General features: G+C 43.1%; 1 protein-coding gene across 2 annotated transcripts in view; it reads left to right on the plus strand.

Annotated features, from left to right (window-relative positions):
* Window positions 1-23,703, plus strand: part of HIP1 (huntingtin interacting protein 1) — a 131,868-nt gene that overhangs the window by 39,084 nt on the left and 69,081 nt on the right. For both annotated transcript variants that reach the window (XM_066599609.1, XM_066599610.1), the window contains exons 3-7: window positions 3,357-3,499; window positions 6,094-6,150; window positions 6,373-6,453; window positions 9,658-9,734; window positions 18,764-18,825. In XM_066599609.1, coding sequence (XP_066455706.1) covers window positions 3,357-3,499; window positions 6,094-6,150; window positions 6,373-6,453; window positions 9,658-9,734; window positions 18,764-18,825 — 420 coding nt within the window. The remainder of the gene's footprint in view (window positions 1-3,356; window positions 3,500-6,093; window positions 6,151-6,372; window positions 6,454-9,657; window positions 9,735-18,763; window positions 18,826-23,703) is intronic.

Genomic DNA, 23,703 nt, shown 5'->3' on the forward strand with positions numbered 1-23,703 from the left:
ACAAGAAAATAGAACGTGCTGATTTTTTTTTTTTGCGTGACCGAACTGCGCACGCCAAATGCGCGCATTTGAACGAACCCATTAAAATTAACAGATTCTATTTGCTATGCGATGCGAGAGTGAGTGAAAATGCAGAATTATAAAACCAATGATTTTCAATAGTTTCATTCCCATTTGCGATGTTTTCACTCATGAGATGTGGTGTGAAAAAAAAATAGCATTTTGAGATTTTTTTCCCAACCCCATATGGAGCCTCCAGCACGACGCACAAACTTATGATTTTCGTACGATCCGTTTTTAACATTAGAAACTCCTTTTGACTTTTGCGGGTGGCAGCGATTAGCGATTTTTCACAAGAAAAAGCATCGCTGATACTCAAAAATTGCCTGAACAAAGTGGCTATTTTGCCGCGATCACCAGTGTGAAGGAGCCCTAAGTCACAATTCAAAGCATCGCTTTTGTACCGGGACAAAATTTGGATAGGATTTGAATGGGGGAGTCATATTACCTGGCGGTGTCTTTACTCCTGGTTTGGCCACCAATCTGCATGTTCCTGGAGCCCTTCTTCACACTTCCAAAATGTCTGCGGTGATTTCTAGACTACCTAGTGCTCACTGAGCACTGGTGGTGCTTTCGTAGTGTAAGGCATTACGCGATGCTGTGATTGGCTAATGATACTCATAAGAGCATCTCTGGCCATCAGAAAGCAGTGTGTAGTGCCTAACCACTGATGCACAGTGTACATCAAGTAGTGACTGAAGCCACGTTGGAAGAATGAAAAGGCACCCTAGAAAGAAGTGGATTGGCAGAAGTACAAGAAAAAGGAGGTAGATGAGAAGTGTGTCTTTAACGGGTGCTCTGCCCATTAAATAAAGGTAAACAATGTCTGGCTACTGACAAATCTGTTATTCTCAAGAAAGTTTGGTTAGTGTGAACCATGCCTCGATGCGAACAATTTACTGGAAATGTGAAGCTTTTAATGGATACAAAAGCATTGCTTAAGACGTTCAGTCAACGGTTAGACAAATTACCTTCAAATAGAGAAAATCAGTGCAGACATCTAGGTAATTCCTAAGGGTTCACTTACTTTTTCATGCAACAATATTGGTAAAATCAGATGTCAGAACAGTGGTTATTATGTTTCTTTTGCTTGCACAGATATTAATATTTTACTATTTAGAAGCAAAATAACACTTTTCTGCAGAAGTGACAACAGGAAATACACCCTTGGTTTGACTTCTTGGTAAAGTGTTATTTTGCTGACCAGCGGGTGACAAAAATTATGACAAGTTATCAGCTTTTGCAAAATAATGTAAGTTGGGGTTTTCATTTCCTCTTCTATCACTAAAGACCGTAGGAACATACCGGTAGTATGTAAGGCTGAAAAAAGACATATGTCCATCCAGCTCAGCCTATTACCCCCCCCCCCCCAATGTTGATCCAGAGGAAGGTAAAAAAAACCCAATAAGGTAGAAGCCAATGTTCTTCACTTAGGGGAAAAAATTCCATCCTGACTCCAATCTGGCAATCGCAATAATCCCCGGATCACCGACCCTTCTGAAGTTGTTAATCATTATAACATATAATATTGTATCGCTCGTCCAGGCCCCTTTTAAAGTCTTTCATTGAATTTGCTATCGGAAGTCAGTATGAGGCCTCGGTCACACAGGTGTTTTTCCGCGCGATTTGCGGATCGCATGACGGATGCGCATCCGCAAATCGCGTGACCGGGGCCGACGATTCGCCGAAAAATCTGAAGCTAGCAGAGTTTTCGGCGAAACGGCCCAGCGCTGCCCGCTATCCTCTGCCACAGCTGTGGCACAGCTGTGGCAGAGGAGAACGATGTTCGCCCATTGAATTTAATGGAGCCGGCAATACAGCCGGCTCCATTGAAAGCAACGGGCTGCCGGCGAGTGCGGGATGAATTTTCGGGAAGGGCTTAAAATATAAGCCCTTCCCTGAAAACCATGCTGAAAATGTGTAAAAGTAAAAAAAAAGTATACTCACCTTTTTCTTACAGCCGAAATTCAGTCGCGTCCGGCCGGCAGTTCTCCTGAACTGCTCTGTGTAGTATTCAGCAGCCAGGGATTTAAAATCCCCGCCTGCTGAATGGGCTGCCTCTGATTGGTCACAGCCCTCACCAATCAGAGGCAGCTCTCACTCACCCATTCATGAATTCATGAATGGGTGAGTGAGTGCTGCCTCTGATTGGCTGAGCGCAGGGACCAATCAGAGGCAGCTCTCAGCTGTCATTCAATAGCCCTTCCTGAAAATTCATCCCGCGCTTGTCGGCAGCCCATTGCTTTCAATGGAGCCGGCTGTATTGCCGGCTCCATTGAATTCAATGGGCTAACATCGTTCTTCTCTGCCACATCTGTTACAGCTGTGGCAGAGGAGAACAATCTTTAAGTATATGTTCTCAATGGGGTCTGCGCTGCTGCCGCCGGCCCCATTGAGCGCATATATAGAACACAACGACGCGCAGAACGCAGATAGGCGCGTTCTGCGAATCATTGTGTCCTATAATTTATTGCACATCCGCATAAAAAGCGGACATGTGTCCGATCCCATTGCGAAGCATTGGGTCTATATCTACGCGGATCGCATGCGCATGGGCAAATCGCGGGAAAAAACGTCCGTGTGACCGAGGCCTGAAGGTATAAACACTTGCGGCTCTAATGTAGTGCAGGATTCGGCAGATGGAGTCATGATTTTTTCTTGGCCAGGGTCCCTTCTATTCTTTTTGCTTTTGAACATTTTTATGCTGTCCGTGCCCTTTTCCCTCAATCATCGGAATACTTCCTGGAGATAGCAGTGATGGCTGTCTGTATTCTGCTTACTTGCATTCTGGCAGTTTCCTGCATAGTTTTCATGTACAGTACACTGTCAGCACTCATGAAGCTAAAGGATATATCGACCTGCTATGGACACCCATCCCACTCATGTGACTCGGAGAAACTTTGCTAAAGCTGTTTACCCCCCAAAAAAAGTTAGGTTTATACATTGTGGATATTCTGCCGATTTTCCACAGCAAAGAATCTACTGCAAATCCGCAGCAAATGGTGTGGAGATCAGTGTGGATTTAAAATCCGCAGCATGGGATTTCTAAAATCTCATCTACAATGCTTGTTCTGTAAGTTCTGCGTATTAGGGCGTATTCACATGTCAGTATTATTCATCAGTATTTCGGGAGCCAAAACCATGAATGGCCTTATAAATCTCCTTACTCACTCTTCAAGGTGCTCTCCCTAAGGAGAACTGATTAGAAGACTGGTAGACCTTACCTTCATCATGTTATATCATATGTTCCAATCATTTGCACTTCTGGAAGTTTTGTGTCCTTAACATTTTTCTACCTTGTATTTTGGGAACGCACCATGAGAGAGGCGCTCAGACATTCTGGGCAGCTGTGAATCGGCTGCCTCTGTCTAGCAATGCGGTCCTCTGCTGGAAATTTTGCCATGTGTTTCACAAACTTCTGCGAGATGGACACCCAAATGTGAGTACAACTAAAATAGAGGCACCTGAGTTTCTTAAAAGTGACATACTTAGCTAGATTGTTACCTATGATCCTGGTTTGGTTAAACTCAAGCTCTCCTTTAAGGGGTTATACCAAAATTTCAAGTTGTACACTATTCATAGGATAGGGCATAAGTTGCTGATTGGTGGAGTTCTCACTCCTGAGACTCCGCCAGTCTTGAGAATGGGACTCCCATGTCCCGATCTTCTGTTACTGTGGTGGTCACTTCACCCCCCCACAGTTATGTCATTTTGGAAGGAGCTCTAGTTGCACATGCGTGGTCAGCGCTCCATTCATTTCAATGGGGCTGACGGAACTATGCAAGCGGGTGCTGCTCGGGTATCTCGGCAGTTCCCTTGAAAGTGATTGGAGTGCTGGTGCGCTTGCACAACCAGAGCTTCATTAGGTTTCCTCTTGATGCAGGGGGTGGGTCATTGCAATAGCCCTCAATAAGGAGGATGGGAGACATAGGACCCCGCTTCTGGAGATCAGCAGCCCCACCATTCATTAAATTATCCCCTATTCTGCGCATAGGGGATAACTTGAAATTATGGTACAACCCTTTTAAAGGAGTTTTCCAGGGTTAGAAAAAAAGTTTTTATTTCTTTGTTTATTTATTTAAGAAACAGCACCACTTTTGCCCATAGGCCGTGTCTGGTATTGCAGTGCAGCCCCTTCCACTTGAACTGACCCTAATCAACCATATAAGCACCCATAATATTTTTTTTGTGTTTTAACATGTTTTTTTATGTGTTATTATTCATAGAAAGCTAGGGGCAGGACAAAGAAGGAGGAGTTGCAGATCGGGTCAGCCTCCAAGATGGAGTATAAATGAAGCATGTGTTTGTATTTACTTTATGCCTGCTTGATAAAGGCCTCGTGTGGCTGAAACGTGCGTTGCTCTGCATTATTAAAGAATGAGATAAATAGAAACGGCATTTTATTTTGAATACATCTGGTGCCTTGGAGTTTTCACCATATATTACTAGCAATGGTGATTTGGTGAAAACACAGCGCCGAGTAGCACGGAGGAGCTGGTGGTGCATGGGGAATAAGTTTGCTTTCTTCCTGAGTTGCAATACTAGACACAGCCTATGGGCAGGAGGGGTGCTGTATATGGAAAATATTGATAAAGTAAAGTTAACAAAAAGAAACAATGAAGCAAAGAAAAAGTATATGAAATCTGACTTAATTTTTTGCTTTGAACCTATTTGGGTCCTGTTGGCCTAGTGCGGAGTTCTGCGTATGTGACTGCCTCCTCTGGTAGAAGTCTTCTTTTGCAGAGGATCTGAGTGGTTGCACTGGGACTGTATGATTGAGATTTCTGATGTCTTTTTCCCCCATTGATTATGAAGGTTTTAACTAATTTGAGCTTAACCCTGTCAAGCTCTATAGAAGTGGAGCTTCCATTCAAGTAGATGATGATATTTAGTTTGGACAGCCAAGTGGGCTTAGTCCCCCTAAGACTTGGGCTACATGCCGATTTTGGAAGTGTTACATGACCAAAACCACTGTATAGTGCAGCGACATCACATTGCCATTGAACTTAGTGGAGTTGCAGGCTACTGTGACCGTGACATTGCAGTTGCAAAAAGCCCTACCAGGCCACCTATGGAATTCTGCGACTCATACTTTGACTCTATTGAGTTAAATGGCAGTACAATGTCACAGCGGTACACAGTGGTTGTGGTTGCTGCCAAAATTGCCCTAAGTTAGAATTACCACTTTGTCACAAAAAATACCGGCCAAGCTAAAATACCGCATAGTTTGGTGGCGTGGTTAGGCGCGTGGCTTATCGCAATGTGCAGTTTTACCTTTGTTATTCTGGTGGCCCCCAACTAGTAATTGTGCCCCTCTCAGTGGCCCCTGTAGCAATAATGCCCCTATTAGTAGCCCCAATAGTGTTGATCTTAGTGGGCCCCGTAGTAATAGGGCCCCATCTTTGTGCCCTCCTCACCCTGAACCTCTGGCTGGGCAACAACCCCACACCATCAAGCATTTCACTCACTCCCTAGCTCCCTTCTAGCCTCCCCTCTAATCAGAGACTCTGACCCCTCTACAGGAATGCAGATATCCGGTACGGGGGGCCAGTGGTCAGAGTCTTTGGTCACAGCAGTGACAGCCAGACGGGAGCTAGAAAGTGAGTGAAATACTTCATAGTGTGGGATTGTTGCCTGGCCGGAGGTACTCACAGCTGGGAATTATTTTTACCGGCCATTGATATGGTCATTAAACATAAAAACCGGCACTGTTTTTGGACTTATTGTCTGGATCGGTGAGTTACCGGCCAGTAGGCATCTCTACTTGACTATACGTGTATGGTAAGCAAGTCTCATCAGATATATTACGTATATTTACAGTACCTAACCTTTCACTAGCTGGAACCCACAATGTCAGACTTCTTCGCCAAGTGAAGAAGTTTCCTAAAAAAAAAAAACTATGAAGGTTTGGCGTTTCCAGGAAGTTATGTGTCCTACTTTGTAGTCCCGTAGAATTTACATCTTTGGCATAGGACATGGTATTCATCCTGTGGTATTTTCCTTGTAAAACTCATAAAGTGTCTTTAATTTTAGGTTTTGAAGGACTCTTTGCGCTACAAGAATGAACTAATTGACATGAGCCGGATGTGGGTACGAGGACAGATGCTCCATACAATTTTATTTTGTCTTTAAGTCAACCAATTGCCATTATAATGATTTAGTGGTTGTTGTGGTGACGTGTTCTGCAGTCTTGTCTAGTAAAAACTAAAAGCTTCTCATTGAGAGCATAGTGCCTTACACAATGTCCTCTTGCTATCTGATACAGTTCCGTTTGGTTCCTTACAGCAGATTGTCATCCTCTTTCTCTTACAGGGGCATCTTAGTGATGGGTATGGCCAGTTATGCAGCATCTATTTGAAGCTCCTGAACACCAAGATGGATTTCCATACAAAGGTGAATAAGCCAACCAACTCCCCCCCCCCCTACCATTACAGACCAGGGTATGGCCAGTGCTTCATCTCCTCTAAAAAGTCATATTCTGAGCTGGATAATTATCGTTAAGAAGGACATATTGCTGATAAGAGACTCAGAACAACTAGTGCAGGAATAACCCTTGTATTTTCACATAGAAGAGTGTCTCAGACTCTGGCCAGAAGCCCTTTTTACCTTCTGAAACATGCTCACAAGGATTTAATCTCTCATGCATTATTTCCTGTATGTACCACCTTGGAGTGCACTAGAGAAGAATCTTGATAATACACAGAATTAGCAGTGTTAATGTGTTCATAAAGGCAGCTGTCATTGAATATTTTCCATAGGCAGTGAAAATTCTACTGTATGTTTGCAACAGACTAGAAGGAACCGCCAGGGAATGCACTAGAGATGAAACCCTATAACACACATAAGGCACAGCATGAACCCCTTGAGTGGCGGGTTTCCTACCACCCTGTAGTGCCCACCAGGGCAGGTTTTTTAAAATGGTCTAATCATTGAATTTCAACTAATTTTGCAGTTGCGTCTCAAGAGCCATAACTTTTTCATTTTTCCATTGGCATGGCCATATAAGGGCTTGCTTTTTGTGGGACAAGTTGTGATTTTTTAAACAGGGGGGAGGAAAAAAAGAAGTGGGGAAAAAAGAAAAAAAGGGGCCATGTCATTAAGGGGTTAAATAATGTATTAACTTCCTTCTCTGGGTCATTACGACGCAGGGATACCACATGTGTGATTGTATTTTTGATTTTTTACAAAGTAAAGGGAGACAAGTGTTTTTATAATTTTTTTACTTTTTTTATTTTTTATTTTTTTGTCCCTTTAGGGGACTTCCACAGGGACCCATCAGGACCCCTGATCACATTCCGGGGGTCCGATGGTGACAGCCCTTTACATGCTGCAGTGACAGCCCTTTACATGCTGCAGTCACATAGACTGCAGCATGTAAAGAGTTAACACAGCAGAGATCGGAGGTTTTCTCTGATCTCTGCTGTAAGAGCTAGTACCTAGCTGTCCTCTGACAGCTAACAACCAGCTCTCCCTGCCACAGAGACCATCGGCTTGCTTCTGACAAGCCGATGGTCTCTATGGCAACCTGTAAACAAACCAGTGCAGGAGATTGCCGGCATATCGGCAATATCTTCTGCTGGTTTTTCAAAGCCCTTGCTTTGTTCTCTGTGGGTCTGTGCAGGCAGAGCACACTGTCACAGCTTGTGGCATTGTGCTCTGCAGCTCCCATAGTGATACATAGCCCGGAAATCTTCCGGGCTGTATCGCTATGAGCAGTGGAGCTCGTCCCGGAAATTTTCCGGGCGTGCCACTCAAGGGGTTAATGTGTTCGTAAAGGCAGCTTTCATTAAATATTTTCTATAGACACTGAAAATACTTTAGTAGGTTTGCACCAGACCAGCAGAAAAAGGCTAGAAGTACACTAGAGAAGCTCTGTAATAGAGAATGCACAGTATTAATGTGTTTGTAAAGGCATCCCTCGTTGAATATTTTCCATAGACTCCTACTGTAGTTTGTCCCAGACCAAAAGGCAAGGCCAGGGAGTGCACTAGAGAAGAAGCTTGGTAATACAGAGAATGCACAGTATTAATGTGTAAGGCAGCTTTCATTAAATATTTTCCATAGACGCTGAAAATACTTTTTTAGGTTTTCACCAGACAAGAAGGAAAAAGCTAGGAGTGCTCTAAAGAAGAAGTTCTGTAATACAAAGAATACATAGTATTGCTTTGTTTGCAAATACATCTCTCATTGAATATTTTCAATACACACTGAAACTAATACTGTAGGTTTACCCCAAAAAAGAAAGAAAGGCCTGGGAGTGCACTAGAGAATCATAATGATAATCTTTATTTATATAGCGCCAACATATTCTGCAGTGCTTACAATACTGGGGAAAAAACACAAGACAACGGTTACATGAAGTAATCAGTTGATGGAAACAATAGGGGTGAGGGTCCTGCTCCAACGAGCTTACATACTACAAGTAATGGGGTGATAGAGAAGGTAAAGGGCTGGAGATGTGCACGGTATGGCGAGGTGGGGAGTGAGGGATGCTATATACACATAGACAATGATCAGGCCGTATAGTGGCAGAATCGGGATGACTGCAGATAGCGGTTGATTACGGCTAGCAGGGATTACAGTCTGTGGGACAGGGAGCATTTTATCAGGCGGAGTACAGAGGGGTTTGGTTTAGGGGATATGGTATGCCTCCCTGAAGAGGTGCGTTTTTAGAGCACGCCTGAAGTTTATTGTGTCAGGGATTGCTCAGATTTTTTTGGTAGCGCGTTCCAGAGGACTGGTGCTGCTCTTGAGAAGTCTTGGAGGCAGGAATGAGAGGTTCGAATTAAAGGGGCGCTCAGTCTGATTTCATTAGCAGAGCGGAGAGCCCGGGCTGGGTGATGGATTGAGAAGAAGCTTGGTAATACAGAGAATGCACAGTATTAATGTGTTCATAAAAGCAGCCCTCAATAAATATTTTCCATAGGCACTGAAAATACTACAGTAGGTTTGCACCATAGCAGAAGGAAAGGCCTGGGAGTGCACTAGAGAAGAAGCTCGGTAATACAGAGAATGCACAGTGTTCATAAACGCAGCTCTTAATTAACATTTTCAATAGAGACTGAAAATACTACTGTAGGTTTGCACCAGACCAGAAGGAAATGTTGCCCGTTTGCCTGGTTGTAAACTTGTCCTGAAGTGTAGTTTGATGTACAATTCGTTGTATTGCCACTTCATGGTAGGCAGTAGGAGAATTTCCTTATACATAGGGACAGACTTATATGGAGCTGGGAGAATATTCTCACTCTTGCTTTAACCAGTGATGGAAGTTGTCATTGCTGTCGCCTTCTGCTTCTGACATAATGGACTGAACGGTTTAAGGATATTTCCACAGTGCGGATCTACTGATCCTTTCTTCCTTTGTTGCGCTAATGGTGCATCCGTATGTGGCGCTTGCTAACCCGTACAGCACAATACCGTCATATGAAGTATTACAGTCATTTGTCTGTAGCAATCTGCACCAAGTGTTCTGCCTTGTAATTGTACATTTCCATATACTGCAAAGCCCTTGCGCTGTTATATATGTATCAGACGTTCCACTAGTATTGTTTCTTCTATGTGCAATCATTAACCATTTTTCCATTTTTTTGCTCCCAGAATCCTCGTTTCCCTGGTAACCTTCAGATGACTGACAGGCAGCTGGATGAAGCTGGAGAGAACGATGTCAATAATTTGTAAGTTTCTTTCCCTGCTCATTATGAAGCTTATTCTCTAGCGGGCATAAACCATTACTTGGGCGATCGAGGGATTTGTACTGAGCTGCGCTCCACGACTTCCTTCTCTAGTTCTTCAAGTGAAGCTTCACTCTTGGAGTCACTATAACTAATAATTCTGGAATTGCACTACGGACAATTTTCTAATATATACCTATTAGAATTGCTTGAGTAAAAAGTACAATTCGCTGTGGCTACAGTGTCAGGAAAGTACAAGCGCAATTTACTGCAGCCTCTCGCATCAGCCCACGAGATAGTCAGCCAGCGTCGCTAGGAAAGCAGCCATGACGAATTTCTGTTCCTCATCTCTGTTTCTTCTGTAATGCCTGGATTACTTGTTAGTAAAAGGAGAAATTCAGGTAATTAAATTTGATTTTATAAAATGGTTTCGGAATCAAAGCCTCCATTTACACGGCTCGATTTGAGTCAGATGGCGAGACACGATCAACAATATCAGCCTATGCAAACCGTAGGGGGAGATAAACAGTCGTTAAAGGGAAGCTGTTACCATTTTTGAGAGCACCATGAGACCGTGACAGTCATGCTGATTACAGTCGGCTGTAGATGTCCGTGCAGTAGTTTGGGAGAAACTGGCATTTTATTAGTTGCAATCAAACATAGAACTAGTCCTACATATTCATGAGCTGCAGCTAGCCAAGCCCTTCTGCTGATTGACTATACCATATATAGAGGGATAGCTGCCAGACAGCTGTCAATCAGTGGCAGGAGGGTGGGCATGGCTATCTGTAGCTCATGAATTTCAAGGACTACTTCCTGTAGTCCTGACTGTATTGCTGCTCTTTGGGGATGGTTGACAGTTAGTATGGTCTAACCTGGTGGACGTTTTAGTGAGGTCCAACACCACGTGTGACAGGAAGAGCACCCGTTGCGGTTTGTTCACCGACGGGGTTTGGAACACAGACTGTCAGCATTAAAGTTTGGTATGGCCGCGAGAGCACGCAAATCCATGACGCTGACCGGGCCATGTCTGGAACCTTCAACTGTGGATTCGGACATGGTGCAGGACGCCGATAGTTTAGAGTACTTCTGTATAGGCTACTGATAGGGCACTGCAGAAGGAGCAATAGGGAAGAGAAGCTTACCCGGTCCGCAGCTGTTCTGGATTAAGGCCGTCCCACGGGTTGAGATTCCTGGTCTTCAGCCGTGTCCCCCAATGAACGAGACTTAAAAAGAGATTTTACGGTAAGTACAAAAATCCTGTTTTCTCCCAAAGTCCTGCACAAATACACAGACCTATCACTGTAATCAGCGTGACCGTCACTACCTTATGGTGCTCTCAGAGAGGGCTGCAAAAACATGGCGACATGGCTGATACGTCCATGCTAGCCGATGGTTCCATTTTTTTTGCGATCGAAATGTCAGTTCAACCACTTGCGTGTTACAACCTTCCTGTGGAATAGAATGGCAATTAAATCCCTAATTAGGGCAGCTGTCTTCTTTTCCCTCTGTTGTACGCAGGGTAACTCCCTCCCTTTTTTTTTGAGGTGCCATAGAAGTCCATGGCAGCTTCCTGCATAACATGGATGAAGATAGGGCAAGACCCATCTTTTTGCGGATAAAGATTTTGCGCAGAAAAAGCACGTTTAAGGCCGCCTGTAGACGGGCGGAAATTCCACAGCGGGATTTCTCGGGGAATTTCTGCCACTGGAAGCCTGCATAGGATTACGTTAACAAACGCAATCCTATGCAGAGGGCTGCGGTTTGGCCGCGCGGCAAACAAACCGCGGCATGTTCTATTTCTGTGCGGGAAACGTCACTCACCCGCCACCGGCTCCGGTCTGCGCATGTCGGGCAGCTGGCACATAAAAGATCCGGAGCTGCGGGGCACGGGTGAGTATGCGCTGCTCTCTGCAGGCGCTTGGGTCGGGTCCCGCGGCGAGACTTCTCGCTGCCGGATCCGTCCCGGCCGTCTGCAGGCGGCCTATCTGAAGGAATCGATTGAAATCGAAGAAAACACTTTGTCAAGTTATACTGGCAAGATATTCATGGACGGAAATGCCTCCGCAAATACGTTCATCTGAATCTGCCCTAATGCAAATGTTTAGGTGACTCCAAAGCCTGTGTTCACCTTAATCACTATGGAGTTCTTTTGCTATTGGTACACAAGCATGAGAATGTATTGCGTCTAGAAGAACATTCACATACAAAATACTGTTGGGTTTACAGTTCTGTTCAGTAGGATATTTTATAGAAGGGTGTATACGGATAGTCAGACTGTGGCTTTGCACAAACTCTATATACAGTCGTAATCCCGCACCCATAGAGGTCTATAGGATCATGTTATCTGACAAAAATAATGACACACTCCATTGGATTCTACATGATGACGATGACCTGATGATCTGTTCAGTCATTGACGACTTTCGGTCACCCTGTGGATCAGCATATGCCATGCTTCCCTGTCTTTGGTCGCTTCCTTCAGATTTTCCACGGTCATGTTCATGTCAACCTTGATTGTGTCTAGCCGACGTGTTCTTTGGCCTCTTCTTCTGGATCCACTGACTGTGCTGAGCATTAAATGTTGTTTCCAGAGAATTGGCTTGTATGCCATGACCAAATATACATTATGCAAATATACTAGTATTTCTTCTAGAGTAGAATGCCTCTTGTTTTGTTGTACGGACCCTTGGCCACCATACAGGCTCATGTGTTGGGGGGGGGGGGTTACATCTTCTGTTGGCTTTCCATTATTATCAGTGTGTGCTTTCTGCATTTTGTAACAATTCGATTTGTTGAGCTTAGTTGCTTTCTGTTCCTGTGATTATATATTATATATTTATGTCTGTTGCTATGACACAACTTGCAATGAAATAGTTTGTAGCTGCAAACACTATTGAGCCTTTGATCTATCAAAGTGCAACAACTGTAAGACAAAGTAATCAAGTACCTTAAGCATAGAAATAGATGGAATTTAGAGCGGATGTCCAGGTTTATAAACAAGGGATTACTACAATAGTTTTTCCCTATTGACAGTCATTTCAGGCTGACTGCAGAGTACTTCAATGCGGTTATCGACGGGAAGTCCTAGAATCTGTCTGCCATAATATATAATATGATCACTGTTTTATCTTACAGTTCTGCTCTCATCCGGATATCCTTACATACATATATATTGCAGTTCTTTTTATACAATTTAGGCCGCCTGCACATGGGCGGAAATCCCGCGGCGGTATTTCCCGCGGGATTTCCGCCACTGAAAGTTTGCATAGGAGTGCATTACAATACGCACTCCTATGCAGACGGCCGTGGTTTGGCCGCGCGAAATCTCGCGCGGCAAACAAACCGCGGCATGTCCTATTTTTGTGCGGGGCTCGCACTCACCCGGCCGCCGGCTCCGGTCTGCGCATGCGCCGGCTGCGCCGCAGCCGGCACATGAAAGAGCCGGGGCCGCCAGGCGCGGGTGAGTACGCGCTCGTCTCTGCAGGCTCTCGGGTCGGGTCCCGCGGCGAGAATTCTCGCTGCCGGATCCGACCCGCTCGTCTGCAGGCGGCCTTAGGGAGATTTATCTAGGTATCTGTGCCAGTAGTCTGATGGAAAAAGTTGCAAATTTTGGTCTGTGTCGCATTTACACAAAACTTTGTGACTTTTTTCATTTTTAGGCCACTCGCAATTTTGGGAAATAGTTAGCAAGCTTTAATGGAAGTAATAGAAAGTGGGTTCTCCTGCAGCCTGAGAGAAACGGGCGTACAATATAGCGCAAATCTATTCTAGCTCATAGCTGGCATAGGTTTGCTTTTCTGTCACATGAATTGGTCAAAGATGGACCAATTTTTTTTGAAAGCTCCGCACTTCTTAATGAGTTTGGTGCCTCTTACTCCAGCGCTGCTGAAGATTGGCACAAGATCTCCTGTCTTTAGTGAATTCCAACCATTATTTTCTTTCTAAGTCTTGCTCTTTCGGTTGCTTCTTTAAGTTGGAATGTCACCAGGTTTATTCTATTGCATTAGTTCCTTTACATTGAACCTTTCTCGTCTCCTCTTTCTGCACAGAAGTCTTGCAGACATTATTGTGACTTTTCAGTTTTTCATTAATTTCTTATTGATTATTTAATTAATTGATTGATTTTATGGTATTTCTTATTTATATGGCTCCAACCTATTCTTTAGTGATGCACACACATATTTGATGTACACATTCACTCCCATTGGTGGGATATGTTGATTAGTCTGGGCTCTCTAATTTAGGACCCTTGTGAATGCCCAAAAAGAAGACTCCTCTGTATAGTCCTCCTACTTCTTTTGGGTATATTTGGGTGGCAAATTCTTTAAAGAAGTTTCTACGGGTGAAAAATCCATCCTGTCCCACTGAATGAGGTGGTTCCTGCAGCGTGCGCATGGATTTGTGAAGGGTCCATTCAAATGTATCGGATAGTTGCATTTTCTGCAATAGGATTGTATCTACACGGAGACTTTGTAGCACGATTTTCTAATTTTAACTTTACACTGACATCTGCAGATCACATAAGTGCACTCAGTTGCATACAACTCACTGTATTCCCCCAGACTGCAGTTATAGCTTGATAGTTAAAGGGAAATTGTTACCACACTTTTTACTACCCAAACCACCAATTATGTGCGGGTAGGACATGGTGACTGTGTGTGTGACTTATATACTGCATTAGCTTTCTATTGTGTTGAAATAAGGGTCAGAACTAGTGATGAGCGAGCATACTCGCCAAGGGCAATTGCTCGTGCGAGTATTGTCCTTAGCGAGTACCTGCCCGCTCGGAAGAAAAGATTCGGGTGCCGTCGGGGAGAGCGGGGGGACGGATGGAGGGGAGATCTCTCGTTCTCTGCCTCCCCCCCCCCCCCCCCCGCTCCCTCTTGCTCACTCCCACAACTCACCGCTCACCAGCACTGGCACCCGAATCTTTTCTTCCGGGCGGGCAGGTACTCGCTAAGGACAATCACTCGCTCGAGTAATTGCCCTTAGCGAGTATGCTCGCTCATCTCTAGTCAGAACTTTTTTCCACCGGGTATGCTAATCAGTAAGACTACCTTGTTTTGGAAGTGTTCCTTCTGAAACACACCCCTGGTTTGTTCTTTGTACGTCGTCTCCGGCCCTGCTTTCAGCAGATATTCCAGCAAACCCCACGCCTGCCCTGTATGTGAGTTGTGGCACAGGTGCAGCAGTAGCCAGTGATCCCAACGCTCTTCCTTGGCCCATCACTCATAAGACAGTGGAGGAGGACACCTCCGCAGTGTAAATTTATGACCATCTTTGATACTCTGAACACAGACCTAGATATTCGTCAGGATTTTATGTTGGACTCTAACATCTAAGAGGCCTGGCCTAGAAAGAGTGAGGGTGCCGAAGCTCTGGACCATCTATTTAGAGGCCATAGGACTCCCACCTCCTTATCTTTGGATTAATTAAGGACTTTTCTTCCCCCATCCTGGTCTGTTATCTTTTGAAATTCAATTTATTTCACTATGATGGAGATTTATGAAACGGTCTAAAAGAAAAACCATCTTTGTTGCCCCAGCATCAAATCACTGTTCAGGTTTCATTTTGTATTCTGCTCATATATATGATTCTTTGATCCTGTCTTGTTAGAGCCTGATGAAGAACCCAAAGTGATTCTAAAACTTTCTGTAACATTATTCTTTTCTCATAGCCATCAAAACTTATCATATCTACAAGATTACTTTGTTTAAAGACTAGCTGCACTTTCACTTTGGAACGCTCCTCCTCTGTCAGCTGTTTTTGGCTCCTTCTAGCAGCCGAATGTGTCCCCATATAGAACTAAATGGGGCTGTCTTCACCTGCCGGAAGTAACCGCATATGCGGGATAGGCAACGGCGATAAGAGCAGATGGCTATCAGTCAATGAGAAGAGAGTGGTTATAGGACAGAATCATGAATACACTGGACTGAAGTTGGCCGCAATAGGCACATTGACTCAACTGATCCTCATTAGCATACCCGACGGGAAAGATTTTGACCCTGATATGACGGAAAGATACTGCTGTATACAAAATCATAGTCAGCATGTCCTAGTGACACATAATACAGCAGTATTAATTGTTTGGGTAGTAAAATCTGGGTGACAGGTTCTCTTTCAAATTGGAAAGTCTTGCTGCAAAAAGTCTACATGCAGCCCCAGCCTAAATCTGATGCATGTGAATAAACCCTAAATACTGGCCAGAGGACTTCACATGGGCAGCAATGCAATTAATGACAAATCTAGTACAGAAAAGGTTAAAAGACGCTCTAGACCGGTGATCTCCAACTGATGGTCTTCGATCTGCTGCAAAACTACAATCCCCAGCATGAAGCGCTGCAGGAGAGTGTTTGAGAGTAGTGTCAAAAAACCTTTAGAAGGCATACTTTAACTCCAGTCCCTAAATTTTTAGTTTATGCCTCAAGATAAACTTCAACCTACATAAAGCTATGACAGTAAAGAGTATAAATTGCACAGTAAATAGCAAAATATTAATCTCCAGAGTTTTTGCAAGTTGTAAGATGCATGTTTCCGCCAGTTGAGGAGCAAGCGAGAATCCCGGTGGATCACAACCGTATTGGAAAGCTACGACTGTCATCATTCGCTTCTTATATAATCCCCTATGGAATGGGCTTCTTATCTATACATGGAATGGAACGGTGCCCTAGTTTCAGATTAACAAATGCAAACTTGCTATAGCGAACGGCTTGGCAACAAATTGGCTCTTTTTCTCTCCAGCGCTGTATGACGCTGCAGTTAGAGATGCAGATTGAATGACATTATGACCTACTCTCAGCTCGGGAACAGTTATCTGCCTATGTGCACTGAATGCTTTTATGTTTGCTTTCTCAGACGGAGAAATCGTGATCCATCTCACGGGCTCCACGCTCTGTGTTTTTGCATAAAGGAATTGCATTGATAAAACTGGCTCATTTCACTCCTGGATACAAACACATTACAGAGTCCTGAGCTGGAGAACTTGGCAGAAGTCTATTTTTTATCATTTAGTGCACTTCCTCATTGTTACAGAGTTACTGTCATATGGAGATGATTCGTTAGGCTGAACGAGCATAATGAGTTATATACTGGAAACAGCAAATCTGCTGCTTCCTATAGTCAATAATCACACGTTCACATCTGAAGGAACACTTTCATTGTATTGATGGGCACCATGGGTGGTATGCTGTTATGTTTGGAAACAAAACTCTGGTATTCCGTGGATTCCAGAATAAATACAACATTTTATTTAAATTTCATGGATGAAACATCTTCCAAAATTGCTCTTACATGTATCAAGCAGAGTTCTTATTCAAAGCATCTAGTTGCTATGAATGCTTGGGGCTTTCTTCTGCAACCCTGTGGAGAGTATACCAAGAATGGTTTGGTCCAGAAGAAACATCCAATGCTAAAGGGGGTTTTGTGGATGAAAAACTTGTTGATGAAAGGGGTTAAAAGAGGATGTCAAGAATCATTTTGATGAACAGGTGGTGCATTGTCAGCAAATACCAGGCGAATATAATGCTGGTGCTCCATGATGGCCCTGATGATCAGATACAGTGTCATTGTAAGAGAAACAGAAAGGCAAGACTTAAGTGGGCAAAAATTGGGTCACTGAGCAAAGGAAAGACATCACTTGGTCAAAACAATAGATGAATCAGATTACCGTTGCACCAGGCTGATGGAAGGTCAGAATTTTGTGCAAGCAGCATGAATTGATGAACCCTTCCTGTCAGCTAATTCTATATGAAAGACAGCATCAGAGCGCATATATGAAAAAGGTTAAGCCTTTATTTGCCCATGGTACAGGCGCCAGCGACGTTTCAACCCACAATGGGTTTTTCTCAAGCTGTCTAGATCATGTCATTACCTCCATCTAATTTGCGGCAACTACAAGAAGCCGTCTTGTCCACATGGGCAAGTTTTCTGTGGAAGGATTTCAACACCTAGTGGAATCTAAGCTACGACAAATTGCTGCAGTTGTGAAGGTCAAAGGAGGCCCAGCGTGCCATTCAGTGTAAATACATAATACATTACAGTCTGGCCCGATGATGCTTCTGAACGAGGTTGTCTTTAGAAGATAACACCTGTCCACTTGTCCTGTTAGGTATACATTATCGGCCCATCTACAATGGTACGAGGAACGTCGTCATTGGACATTTGAGCAATGGAGAAATGTACTATGGAGTGATAAATCATGCTACTCCATCTTCAAATCAGATGGCTGTACCTGGGTGTGGAGGATGCCTGGGGAACACGTTTTGCCTGAGTGTGTTGTGCCAGCATTTCAGTACGGCGGTGGTCCTGTTATGGTCTGTGGATGTTTTACATGGCATGGTCTCAGTCCATTGCTTGTAGTGGCAGGAACCATAAACATGGAGGTGTTCCTTGGCATTCTAGACAGTAATGTGCTGCTTACAATGTGGAAATATTCTGGAAATGCTCGGCAATACTTCCAACAATACAACATGCCTTGTCATGAATCGGACACTGATTTACGTTGGTTTGAGGATATGGATGTTCCACGATTGGACTGGCCTGCATAGAGTCCCAGCCTGAACCCTCCTGAACATCTTTGGGATGAACTGGATTACAGGGCAGGAAATATGAACAGCGTCCATCTTCTTTGAACTCGCCATACATTTGCAGGATGAATGGAGGGAAATACCAGCTGAAATGTATCAGACATTAGTGGAAAGTACTACAAAGAGTTTTCAATGTTATTAGAGTCAAAGGAGCCCCATAAATATTACCATATGTAAATAAATACTTTTGATTTGTGTTCAGTTGTCCAGTTACTTTTGGTAGGTGTATCATGGGGGAAGAGAACAAGAATGGTAATGTTATCAGTCTCTTCATACAAATATGGTTACTGCACATATATAAAAGGTGGCCGCATGCAATTATTCTGTAAAAATCAGTGTATGGAACATTTGGAAGAATGATTATACGTGTGACATAAAAGCGATATCCTGTAATATCCTGTCTTTACTTCTGCTCATAATGACTTTTTGTTTAATGTTCTTCAGCTTTCAGCTTACGGTGGAAATATTTGACTACATGGAGTGGGAGCTCAATCTCTTTCATACAGGTCAGTGTTTCTTGTGCTCCCCGACTGGTTCATGTAATTCATGTTTGTTGGTGTTCCCGCTGATGTACTGGAAGACTGAAGCCTGTCATTCCAAGTGTGAAAAGCCGCTCGGCAGGAATGGCATTTATGCCACGGACCTAATGATTACTCCACACAACTAGTGATTACGCAATGGAGGTTAATGGTATAGCGCACGTGGCACTGGATGTGTTCGCACGTCTAGCTTCCGTAGCCTTAATGTATCTGTAGGAATAGTTGCTATGGGTAACTTAGATGATACATATGGAATTGTATATATGTTTTAGAGGATGATTTAATGGAAGAGCCCTGACCTGGATGCAGCCATGAAGCTGCGTTTTAGGCTTCCAAGACAGCTAAAACAATAGGAAAGCAAAGAAAAAGCAATACAAAATATATATCGTGTAGATATAGTTCACGGGTCTGTTCTCGCTGCATAGCTGCTGCAGGCAAGATTAGGTGCTGCAGGGTGGCTATTGATTTCTTAGTGCTAATGCCTTATGGGCTTAGCATTGTATTGTTTGATGTGCAGTGATCAATTAATGCTCTTTGTGCAAGCAACATAATAACAAGAAAACTGAAAAAAGAATAAAAGATTTGTATGCATGAGTGTAGGAGTTACGTGAAAGAAATAGGCCTTTCTCGGTATGCCGATACACAATGGACAGGAAGAATAGGCCCTCCCGCTTGATAGTTAGGATGGATTTACACTGTCATTCGAATAGTTGCTCGATAGAATGTAAGCGGCAGCAGTTCGGTGTAGACGCGGCCACCAACCAAGTGACAAGCGAGAATTTATCCACTAGTTGCTTCCGTTGTGGTTCACCTACAAATAGTCGCTGATTGATTAACCCCTAAAAGACATAGCCCTTTTCTTGTCCTTGTTTTTTTTTCCCACTTTCAAACATTTTATATTTTTTTTCATCAAAGTAGTTGTCTAAGGACTTATCTTTTGCGCTACAAGTTGTATTTTTCAATGTGCCTTATAATGTACTGAAATGCTTTTCAGAATTTGGAGTGAAAAGGTAAAAAAACACCATTCTACCATCTTTGCGAAGGTTTGTTTTTACTGCAGAAACGGTGGCAAAAATGACATAATGATAACTTTATTCCGTGGGTCAGTAGGATTAACATGATACCGAATTTATGTAGCGTTTTTTGCTGTACTACTTAAAAAAAAATACCTTTGAAATTTTTTTTTTGCCATCATCCTCTGACCGCCATAACATTTTGCGCCAACATAGTTGTGGGAGAACTGTTTTCTGGCAGGATGCAGTGTAGTTTCTGTCAGTATCATTTTGGAGTACATATGACTTTTAGATCGCTTTTTATTAACTTTTTCCTGTTATTGTTTTTTTTTTTTCTGATGACATTCAACGTTCAGGATAAGTAATGTGTCACTTTCATAGATTGGACTTTTATGGACACAGCAATACCAAATATGTTTTTTTTTGCCTAGATTTCTTTATTATAAACACAGGAAAAGAGGATTTGTCTTAAACTTCTAAAATTCTTTACTTTTTACAATATTTAATTTTTATTTTTTTTATAGCCCCTATAGGGCACTTGAACGTGTGACTGTTTAATCACTTGTACCACATGCAGCAATACTTCAGTATTGCAGTATATGGTGTTTTTACCAGCATCCTATTAAGACAGGCCACAGGCCTACTAGGGGTGCTGTTATTATTAAGGCCGCAACTGGAGGCACTTATGGTATTGGTGGTCACAACTGGGGACACTTTTACTATTGGGGCCACTATTAGGTGTGGGGTACTATTACTTTATTGAGGCCACTACTGGAGGCACTATTACTATCACTTCAGGCAATTGAGGTGGGGGAAAATTAGTATTGTAGCCTTTACTAGCGGCATTAGTGCACCTGGGTCACAACTAGAGGCACTATTACTATTTGGGTCACAACTAGGGGCATTATTACTACTGGTGGCACTATTACCATTGGGGCCACTACTGTTGGCACAATTAATAGTTCTGGCAATTAGACTAACTGAGGTCATCACTTATGTTGCAATAAGCCACGCCCCTAACCACACCCCCTTTTCTCTGGCCAATTTTGTTTTTGTGACAAAGGTGGCAACCTGAGACCCACCCTGTATACCTCCATGAGAACCCACAAATGGATTATCATTCCTGCCCCTCAGTAGGTCCCCTCAGTTTCTCAGCCCCATCACAGCTCCTTTGCTGCAGTAGTATGATATCTCCTTACATACAATCAAACATCCCATTCCCTAAAAGTATATAAGAGTACATTTACACAGATGTCCGAGCATTGCATGTTCCTTATACTTCTGCATCATTTCCCTTAGAGGCTCGTTACGTTCTCTCTTCCGCTTTTCTAGTGTTTCATATCCTGTAGTCATATATATCCTGAATAGGAGAACAAGTGACCCATATCTTGTTGACACAGGAGATATGTTTATTCGATATGTAAATGAAGTAAGCATCTATTTGCATGTTCCTTTCAGTGAAGAATCACTTTTGCTTTCCATGGAGCATGGAGAACTCTTCTATTTACAGTAAGCTAGTCCTGCGAGCACAATGCCTGCATGTACAGAGCAGGTATAGTGCAAAGTATTTACCGTCCTCTATTTACTGTCCAGTAATAGCACTTGGCCAATTTAAGAAGGTCACTTTCAAAGTGGAACTAACTAATGTATCACTAAGCTAATATGTATGTAGTATTAATGAGATATGAGGTATCTAGTGTATCATAACGTAGCATTATCAAGAGTTCCTAGTGAATCAATTAATTCTAATGAATTATTCTGCCAGTCTATTAAAAGCTCAAAGGAGTTGTCCAGACGCTTGAAACTTTGGGTTAAAAAATGCTTACAATGCTTTAAAATAGCAGGACTAAAGGCCCAGCAATAAGTGCTCAAAATTCAGTCAAACGACCGCAAGTCAGCGATAATTGTCTCTTGTAAACACAGCCATCGTGCACTTTTTGGCTGGATGATGATTTTCAGGTGAGCTTAAAATCCATCGTTTAGCCCCAGAGAGATAACACAGACTTCACACTATGTTCTTAGTGGGTTCCGAAAGATTACATTGTATTCTGCCGACAGCCCCTGTGAGAACAATGCAGCTGTGTGCAGAGCCCAGCCCACATTCTGGGCTCTACAAACAGCTCCAGGAGGACCTTTTACATGCAAATGAAGCTGATAAAGTGTTAATGGACATTAGTGTCCATTAACACTTTATGCAAAATGATTGCTAAAACTTTTAATCTTTCAATTGTTTGAAAGCTTGTCTTTGCGTGTAAATGGGCCTTAATACTCACCTTACCAGTCCCATGCTTCCCCTGCAGCCAATCACTGCTTATAGCGATGACCTTGACGATGGTCACAATGGTCACATGATGAGTCAACATGTCATTGTTGGAGCTGGATGAACATAGACTTTCGAGGAACTAGAGAAGCGTCAGCAGCAGGGTAAAACAGTGCGAAATGCCAGGAGTTAGGTCGGCATCTGTAGCTGCATCCGGTTGTAACTGACAGCCGTGGTCACAACGCAACAGATGTGATCGAAGAGAACTCCGGTCCTGGCAGTTAACCCCTTACATGCTGCAATCACGTTGATTTCACTTGCTCATTTGTGATAGAAGATTATCCTTGTTTTTTTTTACTTCCACTGCTCGGAATACATTTAGTAATGATATTGTTTTGGAAATGTACTCTTTACGCAGATTCCTAATATCTCAAATACAGTTCATCTATCGGATAAACTAGAAATGCCTGATCAATAGATGGTTGATCGTATTGTTGGAAACAATGCTGAGATTGAAGGGCTATTTCTTACAGCTGACACACTGATCGTGGCTGTTAACCCTTTAAATGCTACTGTCCATTCTGACAGAGGTATTTAGATGCCCTGATCTGAGTTCGAGGGTCCTGAGCGGGCACGGACGGAAATTCTGCGGGAAATCCCGCTGCGGAATTTCCGCCCATGTGCATTTGGCCATAGAGTAAAGTTTTTATGCGATTTTTGCTGCATTGTGTACACAATTGAAACAAGACCTCCTCAAGGATGGCGGAATTGAGCTCTTTTTTCCATTTTACTCCACTTAAAATTTTTTTAAAGTTTTTCAATACATTATATGGTACATTAAATATTACTAGTGAAACATACAACTTGTCCTGCAAAATACAAGCCCTCAGACAGCGACGTTGATGAATAAATAAAGGTTATGTTTTTTTTTTTCAAGTGTTGAGGAAAAATCGAAAATGGAAAACAGAAAGGGGTTAATAGGGGAGCAATCACACTGAATATATAAATGTTGCTCCTTTGTTATCTCTTTTCTCAAAGATCACGGGTGATGGCTATTCCACCTAAAAAGTATGTTAGAAGAAGTGGGTTTGTGAAAAGTTTTAGTGATTAAACCCCATCTTTTTTCAATACGTAGGTCTAAAAACGGCAATTTGTCAGGATAGATCTCACTAGTGAAACGCATTCCTGTATTATTCTTATTAAGACATTGCATGGAGCATCCCCTGTAAACGATGTGTTGTGTCCTCTATGCATTATCCCCAAAAACCAAAATGTCCTCCCATCAGCACAGGAACAGTTTGGCATATGTGGGGGCACAGAGGCTCCCCATCACAGTGCCCCATAGCTGGTGGAAGAGGGTGGTACCAAATAAGAACACATCATTGCAAAGGGTAAACTGCCACAATTCAACAATGAACTCATTGGGCTGGGCATATTACGTGCCCATAGTTTGCAAGAAATATTTAACTGCCCTAACTAACCCCTTGACCATGTAGGATAGGCTGTATGATGCCTTTACATCAATGGATGCCAATAATATGTTGTCATCCACTGAGACACCATCAAGCTTGA

The sequence above is a fragment of the Eleutherodactylus coqui genome, chromosome 4 (genome assembly GCF_035609145.1).
Source record: "Eleutherodactylus coqui strain aEleCoq1 chromosome 4, aEleCoq1.hap1, whole genome shotgun sequence".
Classification (NCBI taxonomy): Eukaryota; Metazoa; Chordata; class Amphibia; order Anura; family Eleutherodactylidae; genus Eleutherodactylus; species Eleutherodactylus coqui.